At 55.6% G+C, this 12,499-nt stretch overlaps 1 protein-coding gene across 2 annotated transcripts in view; it reads left to right on the forward strand.

Annotated features, from left to right (window-relative positions):
* The first annotated feature begins 270 nt into the window (after positions 1 to 270).
* The window catches only part of CRHR2 (corticotropin releasing hormone receptor 2), a 29,772-nt gene continuing 17,543 nt past the window's right edge, over positions 271 to 12,499 (forward strand). For both annotated transcript variants that reach the window (XM_046020808.1, XM_046020809.1), the window contains exons 1-2: positions 271 to 532; positions 668 to 793. In XM_046020808.1, the coding sequence (XP_045876764.1) occupies positions 430 to 532; positions 668 to 793 (229 nt within the window). In that variant the 5' untranslated portion in view covers positions 271 to 429. The remainder of the gene's footprint in view (positions 533 to 667; positions 794 to 12,499) is intronic.

Below are 12,499 nucleotides of genomic sequence, written 5' to 3' on the forward strand. Positions count from 1 at the left end.
CTTCCCGGAACCCTAGGCGCATCTCCTCGTTCACCGCCACCCTCGTCCGGACGTTGTCCTGGCCTGAGGAGACAGACTCCGGGCGGGGCGCGGGGCCGGGGGGGCCCCAGGGACCCGGAGGCCGGGGGGCTGGAGGCTGGGCCCGGCAGACAGGAGCCACCCGGCCCCGCCCCCTGGCGCCGCCATTGGCCGCGACCGAGCGGGTGGACCCGCGGCTCGGCGCGCTCCGCAGCTCCTCTCCGCAAGGGTCCCGACTTGACAGCCCCGGGCAGTGGGGCGCGGTGCCACGAGGCTGCCCGGCGGGTCGGAGCTGGGCGGGCCGGGGCCGGGCCCCCGCGCTCCCCGGACGGCTCACTCTGGCACCCAGTCCCTCGCAGCCACGCCGGGCGCGCACTCACACCCCCTCTGGGCGCGCGGCTCCCGGGCGCGATGGACGCGGCGCTGCTCTACAGCCTGTTGGAGGCCAACTGCAGCCTGGCGCTGGCCGAAGACCTGTTCTTGGACGGCTGGGGGCTGCCCCTGGACCCCGAGGGTAGGCGGAGGCGACCGCAGCGGGCGGCGCGGGCTCCTTCCCGGCGTGCTGAGTGCGCCCCAGGCCCCGCGCTCCGAGCGCCCCGCGCCCCCGGCACCCCAGCTAAGCCCCTCTCCCCTGTCTCCCGTCTCCCAGGTGCCTACTCCTACTGCAACACGACCTTGGACCAGATCGGGACATGCTGGCCCCGGAGCGCGGCCGGAGCCCTGGTGGAGAGGCCGTGTCCTGAGTACTTCAACGGCGTCAAGTACAACACGACCCGTGAGTACCCTTCCCCACCCCCCACCCCCCAATTCTCCGCGGCGGACTCGGCGCCCGACGCCGGGGAAGAGCGGTTTAGGGAGCGGGGCACAGCTCTGGACCCGGCGTCGGAGACCTGCCGAGGGCCGCGGCGGCGTCATACCGCTGGCGTTAAGGTCCCCTTACAACGTTGGAGGCGCTTCCTCTGTCCCCTGCCCTACTGTAGCTTCAGACCAGTAAGAGGTCTGATTTGCCCAGAAAGGGAAGAAGGAAATACTTGCTCCCTTTTGAGGATTTTGAGGGCAAAATCTCTCTCACATGTTATTTACTCTGGTTTCCTGAATTTCACCTTTGTTCAGCCAGTGCTACCGGCACGGGGTGGGCGGGGGTGGGGGGGCGTCGTTATATGCTCGGTTGCCAAATCCCAGGGTGAGTGCGGTGATCAGACTCTTCCTACCAGAGAGAAAGGAGGGCAGGAGGCAGGAAAGGTGGGGTGAGCACTCGTGTTGGGTGGGGGCAATAGACGCTTCTGGGGCAGAGTGTGTGGTTGGCACCTCACCCCTACCGGGATGTTCCAGACTAGCTCTCTGGGCTGTGAGTCAGGACTCCTGGGCAGCGTTACTCCTACTGCCCAGGTGATGTGTGATGTCTGAATCAGGACCACACCACATTTCCCAGGGAGAACAGCCCAGGCCCTTCTTCCTCCTGGCAAACCGCTGGTTGGCTTGACACTCTGGGGAAGCCGGCATCAGAAGCTGTTGGTGGGGTAATTCAGCACAGGCTGTGGGGAGTGGGGTTGGGGCAGAGTCTGCGCCCTGCGGAAGGTCCGATGGGTGCCAGTGGGAGTGTCTTGTAAGACCATGGGCCCTGGCCCACCTTGATCAGCCACTCACATCAGCAGCCCCACCCCACCCCCACCAGCAGGGAGAGGTCCTCCTGAGACCCGCAGGGCTTCCTTACCTGAAGCCCCTCATCCTGGAAACATCATAGCAACCTCTCTCTCTGCATATCTGTGTCTGAACAGCAGCACAGCTCCCCATCACCTCACACAGGCACCGGTGCACACACGCAGTCATGCACATGAGTTGCATGCATGCACACACAAGTGCACACACACACACACACACCTGTCCAAACTCTCAGGGACTGAGGCCTCCTCAGAGAGCGATGGTTAGAGAACGAGACCTCTGCGCCCGCGTCTAATGCTAAGCAGCACTCCCTTGTCTGTCTGCACCCGTGGAGGGCTCTGGTGGGCCCAGGGAGGAGCCGTGCTCAGAGGAGTCCAACAGCAGAGGTGCTCCCAATCGAAGCTGGTGGTAGAGGTAGGAGAGCCGCTGAGGAAGGTTTCTGCATTATCTGAGGACAAGCTTCCCACCCATGATTAAAATAAACCTCTCTGGGTGAAAGTGAGCTCCCTGACCCAGGGAGCTCCAAGCAGAAGGAGTGACTTCCATCCTCCTTTCCAGTCCTGAGATTCTGAAACTGTACTTTTAGGGTCCCATGAGCTGTTCAGACTGGCCCTGGGGACAAAGGGCCAAGTGAGGTGATGAGGCCTCTGAATCCCATAGCCATGGACCTAAGGGAGCTCTGCTCTGGTTCTCCCCTCAGCCTGGGCTTCTCCTATTTTCTCCACCGATCTGGAGCTCCCCAACAGCAGAGGGGGGTCTCTTCTTGGGGTGAGGAGTCTCTTCTTCAGAGCTGAGCACAGTATTTCTTCAGTCAGCTTATTGATCAGCTACTATGTGCTGGCCACTGCACTGTCATTGAGGCCCTTGCTCACAATTGCAACAGACAAAAGGAATACAGAGTGACTAACGCCCTGATGGAGGAGAGCAAGGGGGTTGGAGGATGGGGAAAGGGGGACAGGTGAGGCAGAGGAGACTTCCCGAAGGAGGTGTTGGAGCGCATACCAGACCACTCCCCTCACATCAAGTGAGAGGCTCAGAAAAGTTTAGAGCGCCACCAAGGTTGGCAAATGGAGTGCCAATTAGCTCCCAGTATCTAATGAGCAATTTTCTTCATTTGGACCAAAGTGCTGGCCACATGGTAGCTGCTGGGAAACCGGAGCACAGGGCGCTGGGAGCATGGCCATTAGCCAGTGCAGCCAGCTGAGGTGGGAAGAGCAGAGAAGCTAATGGCCATGGAAATGCCGTGACTGCTTCCTGGTCCAGGCTTCCTGGTCCAGGCTTCCTGTTGCCCCATTGCCTTTGCAGTGGGATCCTTCCTTTACGGAGGATGCAGGGAGGAAAACAGCTCCAATGAGAAGCCTTGGGGAAGAGGAAGAAGAGTTTGGCTCCTCTTCCTGCCCACTTTTGCTAGACTGCAGCCAACCCCCCACTGAAGCCTCATTCTTCAGAGGGCCGGCATTCCTGGGGTAAGAAAGCAGCTAGTCATTAGTCCCCATGAACTTTCTTCCACTCAGCTGAGCACAGAGAATCTGCCACAAATCTACCAAGTGTAGATCATTTTCCAGGTGCCAGCTACCACAGAGACAGCTTTGCCCAGGTGATCCCACTCATCTCCACCTTCTCAATGCCCCCCCCCCCACCCCGCGATATGTAACCCTTTTATGCCCACATTGCAGTCAGGAAAACTGAGGCTTGGAGACATGAAGTGACTTTCCCAAGTTATAGTTCATTTCTGGGTACCAGTGCAGGCAGAGAAATCCATAGCCCATACTCTTTTTTTTTTTTTTTAAGATTTTATTTATCTATTTGACAGAGAGAGATCACAAGTAGGCAGAGAGGCAGGCAGAGAGAGAGAAGCAGGGAGGAAGCAGGCTCCCTGCTGAGCAGAGAGCCCGATGCGGGACTCGATTCCAGGACCCTGAGATCATGACCTGAGCCGAAGGCAGACACAGCCCATACTCTTAACCACGGGGCAATGTTGCCTCCAAAAGAGATAATTTTCGGGGAGAGTTTAGAGGGACAGAAGGATTCATGTCTCCACTCTGGGGGACTGGGGAGGGCTTCGCCCACAGAGCTGGACTTAGGGGGACAGGGCAGATTTTAGCAGGTGAAAGTGGAACAGGTACACAGGAGGAGATGAAACCATGCTTTGTCCCTCGGGACCGGTGAGTGTTGTACAGAGTGTAGGTAGGAACAGAAAGAAACAGACAGAGCAGATGTGTGGATATTGGTCTGGTGATGCAGGGTGGTGCAGAGGGTTTTGCTGTCCATGCAGGATAGAGCCTAGGGCAAAGGAGGTCTGCTCTGGGGCCCAGAGCCTCTGGAGACAAGAGGAGGGATCAGGAGGCTACTACCGCTGCCCAAGTCTAATGGGGGCTGCAGGAGCCAACGGAGGGGATAGAAGCAGGAGACCTGGGCACCTGGAATATATAAGACTGGGGTGAGATGGGGACTCAGGAGGAGTCAGGGATGACACCAGAACAATGCTGAGCCTAGGTGGAGGTATGTTGGCTCTAAGGAGCGAGAGGGACATCTGAGTGCAAGTGTCCATCCAGAACATAGTCGGCTGGAAGGGGAAAGCACCTTCTACTAGAGACGAGGCCTTCTTGGATGTGAGGTTACCTGACAGGTACAGGTGGCCCGTTGGGGAGGACCATTCAGAGTCTCGATAATTTTTACCCAGAGACAATGTCCAGATGCAGTACAGCCAAGGGAGAAGATGGGACTTGTCCATGGCCACACAAGCTAGTCCCTGCAGAAGCAAGTGAAATGTCTGTATGTCCAAGTTCCCTCCAGGGTTCTCTCCACCGCCCACATTTCTGTGGCCCAGGTTCCATGGGCCTGTGTCGTCATTTGACCTGTGTTAACTCATTAATCTTCACGCTAACACTTTAATGGAGGTGTAGTATTATCCTCATACGATACACAGGGAAATGGAGGCAAAGAGAAGTTAATTGACTTTCTGAAAGCCACACGACTTGTAACAGCATAAGGATTCCAACTCCGGCTCTGCTGCCTCTCAGAAAACAACTGTGTTGGCTTAAACAGAGAACGGATTAGTTGACAAGATATCAAGGAGCTTGTGGCATCACCGAGTGGGCTGGAGAACCAGATTTGGGGCCCCTACCCAAGAGCTCAGGGCAGAGCTGACCCAGTAAGGGAACTCTGCTCTCCCTGAGTGCGACCTGGCCACCAGCTGGGCCACAGTCCTGCTGCCACCAACCTCCCAGGATGCTGAAGCTTCCTGCAGTGGCCGCTGGGAGCCTTTCTCCCTGTCTCTATTTTGTGGATCCCCAGCTCACTAATGTTCTGGGCGTAGGTGCCTCTGATGGGGCGGGAGAATATGGGGGGCTCTAGGTCACACACCCTGGCTCAGGAAGGTGAGGGCTCGGCATTTCAGTTCTGGGGCAGGAGGTGGCCTCTGCCTTCCCCCAGGTTTCTTGGAGGCCATATGAGATGCAGATTCAAATTCTATCATAATGTCTATACACAGTGTCCACTGGAGCAAGTCTGATCCCCTTCCTGGGCCTCAGTGTCCCTGTCTGCAAGGAGAAAGGAAACGGACTAGCCCGAAGTAGGCAATATACTCCATTTCCTGCCGCCTCCCACCATCCTGAGCCCATGTCCGTGTGCGCGTGTCTGTGCGTCTCCCTATCTCGGTCTGTGTTTCTCTCTATGTGTGGCTCCAGCTTTGTCTTTGGATGTATTTTCTCTCTGTTTCTTTCTGTGTCTATGTTTCTGTCTTTCCAGTTTCTCTCTTGTTTTCTATCTCTGCTGTCTTCTCTCTTCCTCCTTGCCTCCCTCAATCCTCCTTCTCCAGCGCTCTTCCTCCCTCCATTTCTCCCTTCCCCTCCCCACCCGCTCCCCTCCATTCTCCCGAAGTCCTCTCTCTCTCCCTCCTCCTCATTTTATTCTCCCTGTTCAAACACCTCCTCCTACCTGTTCCTGGGGCCTGGGGGGGCTGTCCCCTCCGACATGGGGCCCATGTTCCCCCTGCAGAATTGCTAAATCCAGCATGGCTCAGCTTCAGTCTCTTGCTCTCAGGCTCCCACCATGTCCTGTTGGCAACTTCAGGGCCCATGTGTACTGAGGCATCTGCCAGGACAAGCAGGGAAAAAAACACTCCACCCGACCTAAACCCATGGGGAGCCCTGGGGGTCCGTACTGCCCAGAACCCACTCTAGAGATGGGCTGAAGCATGGCTTGTGTTGGAAACACATAAACTATGTGGTCTCCAGCCAGGGGCATCTTCCCACTGGGTCAGCCTGCTTCTGTAGAAATCCCCTCTTCAGCCCTGGGGAGACATGGTGATAAGAAAGGCTAAACCCTGCCCTCAGAGAATCCCAGGCTGCCTCAAGACCAGACTCACACAAACCAATAGTCAGGGATTGGAAAGAGGGGCTTGGTGGGCCCTGGAGCATTCCTCGAAAACTTCCTGGAGGAGGTTCTTGGGAGCAGTTCTTGAAGGTCTTAGAGCAGTGGAGGCTCCACATTTGTGTCATATGAGGGTATGAGCCTCAGGGAGGGTTCCAAATAGAGCCTCCCCTCTAGACTGAGGAAATAGAAGCTGGGAATCTAAAAACTCAGGTCTACCTTCTCCATCCCCAAGTGAGACCTATTCACATCTGGACCCCTGAGTCCCAGGGGCAAGAAGTTAACCCTGTGTAAAAATGGTTTTCTTGCTGGGAGAGAGGGAAAGTGGGACATACCTGGCCATCACTGAGGGTTTGGCGAAGAGGAGGAGGAGGGAAGAGAGACTGAGCAGAGTGGATACCCCTCTGGCCATCCAGACATTCTGGAACTTCCCAGCTGCAAGGCCTCCTGTTCGAGTGCTGCCCTCCCCTCCCCTGTTGCTTAGGGGTGTAAAATGACCAGCCCAGAAAGGACAAGACACTTCCCTAGGGTCCCGCAGAGAGCCAGGGCACCGAATGGCCAGTGCTGGTTCCGAAAACTCTTGGCCCATGCTCTAGCATTTTTCCACCTTGCATGCCTAGACCTGGGCAGCCGGGCAGCACGACAGTGATGTCTCAGCTGTCCCTTGCCTGAGGACCCTTCATCTCTGAGAGGACCAAGGGTGCCACCACTCCTGATCTCCCTCGCTCTCTTCCCAGGAATCCTCCAGCTGCTCACACGTCCTCTTCCTGCCCATCTCACCTCTCACTGGGTTCGTGAGAGTACTGCCCTCTCTTTACTAGAAACAAGCTCTTCAAACATGAGAAAGACCTGAGTTTTCCAGGGGCTCCTATTCTAGAGGGAAAGAGAGAGAGAGAGAGAGACTTAAAAAGGGGGGGGGGGGGGCGCCTGGGTGGCTCAGTGGTTAAGCCTCTGCCTTTGGCTCAGGTCATGATCTCAGGGTCCTGGGATCGAGTCCCGCATCGGGCTCTCTGCTCGGCAGGGAGCCTGCTTCCCTCTCACTCTCAGCCTGCCTCTCTGCCTACTTGTGATCTCTCTCTGTCAGGTGAATGGATAAAATCTTTTTAAAAAAGAAAAAAAAGACTTTATTTGTTTAGAGAGAGAGCGTGCACTAGTGGGCAGAAGGCAGAGGGAGAGAGAGAATCCCAAGCAGGCTCCACACTCAGAGTGGAACCTGACGCCAGGCTCCACCTCACAACCCTGAGATCATGACCTGAGCTGAAATCAAGAGTCAGATGCTTAATCGACTGAGCTCTCCAGGCATCCTGAGAGAGAAAGACTCCTGAAAAGAGCTTTCTGATAATGGCTCTTAAATGAAATAGCACAGTCACGATTGTAGGAGCTCTTGGGGGGGAGGTTGATTCCAAAAGGAGCGGAAGGTAAGCTGGAAAGACTTCACAGAGGAAGTGTTGGAGAGGGTCTTGAAAAACTGGGCCAGTGATGTACCAGCTGGAAGGGAGAGTGCGAACAGATGGAGAGGAGACGTGGTAGAGGGAATAGGTCATGGAGGCTTTGAACACCAGTCCAGGCCACAGGCCTCAGTTCTGCTGGTGGTAGTGTTGCCGGCTGCTTGCCCATAGCCCCACGGTGCAGGAACGGAATATTCTGAGGGGGACACTGCTTGATTTTCAGGATGTACCTTTGAGATCTAAATCCAGGCTGCCTGAGAACTTTAACCTTGCCCTTCCCCTCTCCTCCTTCCTACTCAGTAAAGTCAGAACTTCAGCACCCTTTCCTGCCCAACCCCCAGTCCCAAGCAACCACCTGCAGAGTCTGAAACCCCACAGCAAAGCCCTACTCCAGTGACTCTCAGGGACCGTCCCCAAGGACCCCAAGTGCCATCTACCCATCCAAAGCCAGGTCCTCCAGAGCCTGGTGGGGAGCTCCTGTTACACCTGTGGCGATTGGGGTGAGGGAGAACAAGAGGAACCCAGATGCAGATCCAGGAAGGCAGATCTAAGTCCTGGCTGTGCCCTGATTCACCGAGGAACAGAGAGGTCCCCCCTCATACAGGTCCCAGTGTCCTCATCTGGGTGAAGGGGACAGAAAATATGTTGTCCTTGTGAGGTCCTGTCACAACTGGGGAGATGCAGCTGCTGGGGGTTCCCATGGACACCTGGAGCGCTGCCAGCAGGGTGAGTAAAGAATAAGGCCCAGGAAAAGCAGAATTTGTGTTCTCGGCATCATGTCCTTGAGGGTCCTGCTCACGGCAAGGATGATTGTCCTCGTTCTGGGTGGTGTGATCTGTCATCTCTGAGAGCCACCACAAGTCTGTGGCCCCTGGGTGCTGCTGTGGGAGGGGGCAGTGGGAGGGAAGGTCTGATCCCAGAGGCCTCCAGAGAGAGGCAGATCCTTGGCCCTCCAGAGCAATGCCATTGTCAGTAAAGAGGGGACATAGGATTCCCCTTGAAGATGTCTCCACCCCACATTACTTCACAGAAACTGGTTGAAAGCCGGTTGTAATTCTGGCCAGGCCACGGACTGCTTATCTCACCTTTGGGCAGGTCTTTCTCCAATTTGGGTCTCGGTATCTCTATATTAGGTGGCGGGGGGAGCTTGGCAAGTTCTCATGGTCCCCCAACATTGATGTTCCTCTTTTCCATGGCAGTCTCTGCCTGAGGGGTCCCCTGTTCGCCTTCTCCTCCCTGCTTCCCTGTGCGGGTTGCAGGCTGGCATCATGGCGACAAGCCCATTGAGCATTGCTAGGGATGACTGTCAGGAGGCAGCCCCGCACCACAGAGGCTGGAGCTGGGTGGTAGGCATCTCCTCCCACTTGCATCAACCCTGGGGAGGACCATGGTCTCACACAATGAGCTGGATTCCAGTCACACCTCTTCCCTGTTTCATGGGCCCCGTGTGGGCTGCATGAAGCAGCTCTGTGCCTCCCTGACTCAGTTTCCCCACTGTCTGCTGTAAGTATAGACATTTCCCCCTCCCACGCCTCTCAGGGACGGAAAGGCATCATGAGCGGAAAGTCCTTTGGAAATAGGGAGCTGAGGGTTTTCGGAGGTCCAGATGGACCATTGGGGCTCTGAGAGCAATGTGCACACAATACTGAAGAAATGGACTAGAAGTTCCCTGTCTCTCACTCCAGATGTCCTAAGCAGCTGGTCCTGGGGAGGCCCCTCCCAACCTGGGGTTTGTGTTGATGATGGCAGGTTTCCAGTCCCTCAACCCAGCATTCCTTCCAGGTCAAGCTGGTTCGGAGCTTGGAGGAGCAACCCCAGCAGCCACCCCCACCCCCAGAGGGCTGTGATCAGACCCAGACAGGAAATGTCCCAGCTGGGCCCCAGAGCAGACCAGCTCTGGTCCATTGCCACAGCATCTAAGCAATGCAGGGGTGTTGACTCGGGGAGAAGCGCCTTGTTTGGGAAGCTTGGAAAACTACGCTGTTGGCACCATGACCAGCACTCCCCCAGATGGTGTTTTAACTGGACACAAAGAGCAACTTGTCATGCCCCACAGCATCATCGCCTCAACCAGCCAGTAGAGATATTTTTTCCATAAAAGATAAGAAAGGTGACCAAGGTGAAAGGCAAAGATTTCCCAGCAGGGCTTCAAGCCAGGACAGGAAGATCATGGCCATCACCTCCCAGGGAAAGTCAGTAAGGGGGTTTGAGGGTGGGGTATCTGGCCCCGCGGGCATTTTCTGCCCCAGGGATCTGGACATGAAGTTGCTAAGACACTGCAGGCATGGCACAGTTTGCTGCATCTTCTAGAACACGGTGGTTTGGTGACCCCCAGCATGTCACTGTCCCTCTTTGGGCCCCTCCAGACCAAATGAGGGAGAAGCTGTCTCCCCCTCTTATATTCCCAGGAAGATGCCTGCTGACTCAGATCCCAGGATGCTTTCCTGGGACCAGGGGAGGCTTTCTTGCCGGCAGTAGGAAGATGCCGGACTGCAGCTTTGTGGTTTGGGACTGAGAGCCCCTACCCTGTGTGGGATTGTACTCACAGTGCAGCCCTTCTGACAGCAGGGCTCAGCCTCCCTGTGGCCTGTGTGGGAGACCTAGGTGCCTCCTGCAGGTAAGACTGTTGGGCATTTGCTGTGCAGTTTGGCAGAGCCTGGGCGCCCAAGGTGGCAGACTGTCTTCTCGGCCTGCTCTGAGCCTCTCATCCTCATTCAGAGTTAGTCATGTAGACAACAGGACCACCTCAGTCTGTCCTGAGCCCCTGTGTACTCAGTCTGGGTAGTTCTTAGGGAAGGGCCAGAGGAGAGGGCAGCCTAAGCCTTCCCCACTCCCATCCCCCTGAGCTAGCTGGGAAAGAACAGTCCTAGCCCACCAGGGAGCAGAGGAACCCTCAGGGAGTGGAATAGCCATGAAAGCACCTGGAGAAGCTGGGGCTGAAGCTGGGCCTGAAGAGCCTCACAAATCAGTGTGATGAATGAAGACCCGAGGGCGGTGTTCCAGGAGCTCTCCAAGGCCATCCACATGCTTTGGCGGGGAGTGGTATCACTCTGCTGTCCATGGTGCTGAAAATTCCTGTCGTGCACAGTGACCTCATTCCTTCAGTGAATAGTGCTTCTGGCCCTTTCCACCTCCCTGCCAGCATTACTTGACCTAACTTCTTGCCGTTTTCCCCAGATATCCACCCCCTCCACCAATCCCACTCACTCCCTGTGCCCCACCTGCCTCTTACAATCTTTCCCCCATAACCGTCACCCAAAAATGGTCCCTTGTGGTCTCTGTCTCCCATGCCTTGCAGTTAGATTGTCAGACATAGAAGTGCCCACGTAGGGAGCACCTGAAAGTGCTACAGGGACGTTTGGAGTTGTCACATAGCTCGAGGGTAGTACTGGGTTCAGCAGGCTGAAAGTCCTACACAACAGATAACCAATCTACCTGAGATGCCAATAACCTCTTTGAGAAATGATGTACATCACTTTATTTTTTTTAAGATTTTATTTATTTGTTTGACAGAGAGAGACTCAGCAAGAGAGGGAACACAAGCTGGGGGGAGAACATCATGTACCATGTACATCACTTTAACTGAGAGGAGAAACTGAGGCCAAGAGGGCAGGGACTTAGCTAAGGTCACTTAGCCTGCCAGCCAGCTAGAAGAGCAACCCCCCTCTTCTCACAGCCAGGCTTCTGAACCACTTAGATGACTGTCTGAACCAGGAGCTCTCATCAGAAAGGGATCGGCATCTGAAAGAGGGACAGGCCACGGTATGGGGGCTTTTGACAGGACAGGGACACTTGGGGGAAGAAGCCTGGCACACTGCGGGAAATAGGGAGCAGTATTCCCAGGCCACAGAGCCTTGCACGAGAGGACCCTGCTTGCATCCTTCAGACCCTAACGCCCCTGGCAGGCCACACCACACAACACTGGTATCGATCTTTGGCAGGGGCACTTGGGTTGCTGTGGCAACAGGCACGGACCTCACCGCATCCAGCTCTGAGATTCTGGTCCGGCCACCTGCCCTCAGATTTTGCGTGCCCATCCTCCCATGGTTTCCAGGTTGGGGAGGGGGGACTCTTCTGTCTTACTCTGTCTTACTCTCTCCTGTCCAAAGCTGTGCTTGAGGGCACAGTGTCTTCATTAGCGAGCTCCCCCAAAGAGCTGGGCACATCTGTCTTCCAGGCCTCTGGTACCTGGAGTCTGCAGCCAGAACCTCATCTCCAGGCACGATTGAGCCCCCAGAGGGGAGCCCCCTTCCACCACCACATCCCACAGCTCAGACCCTGCTTTCCAAGGTATTGGCACATCTGAGTTCGTTTGTTGCAGCCAATATGTACTTCATGGCTAATTCCTGCGGGAAACCCAGGGACGCCCATATGGTCTCTGCCTACCTGTCTGTCCCCAGGGAGCTTAAGTTCAGTAAGCAAAGGAAAAAAAAAAAAAAGGATCAGGTCCAAAAAGATGAAACCCTTAGTGAATTATGCTCTAAACTTGATGTTTGGTTTTCAAACTATGGGTCAGAGCACCATAGTGGATGGTGAAGTCAAATTCGTGAGTCATGACCAGCATTTGTATAGAAAATAAATAGAATTCATTAGAATAGAAGAGGAGGAAGAATATCATAGCTGTGGTCAAGATGAATTTTGCTTTGTGAAACTGGCCTCACTAAAGTAGGGCGTGTGTGGGCTGGAGGTGGGGGTGTGGGTGGGCTGGATGTGACGGCACAGGGTTGTGTTGGTGGGGCTCAAGGACAGTCAAATGTGAAGGCCCATGTTTCGGGAGATGGCAAGCCCTCGAGGAGGCAGTTAGAGGAAAAAAAAAGAGATGGCTTGAATGCCTGGGCTGCTGGGGAAGCCTGCGGGAGGAGAGGATGCTTGACCTATGGTTTAGAAGATAGGAAGGGGTTTGTCAGTGAGAGTGAGGAGGGTGTTTCAGAGTGGGGGGGTTCGGCACAGAGCTGGCTATGTGCCAGGCCTCCAAGGCAAATGCCAAGTGCCATGTG

This window comes from Meles meles, chromosome 10, assembly GCF_922984935.1.
Source record: "Meles meles chromosome 10, mMelMel3.1 paternal haplotype, whole genome shotgun sequence".
Lineage (NCBI taxonomy): Eukaryota > Metazoa > Chordata > Mammalia > Carnivora > Mustelidae > Meles > Meles meles.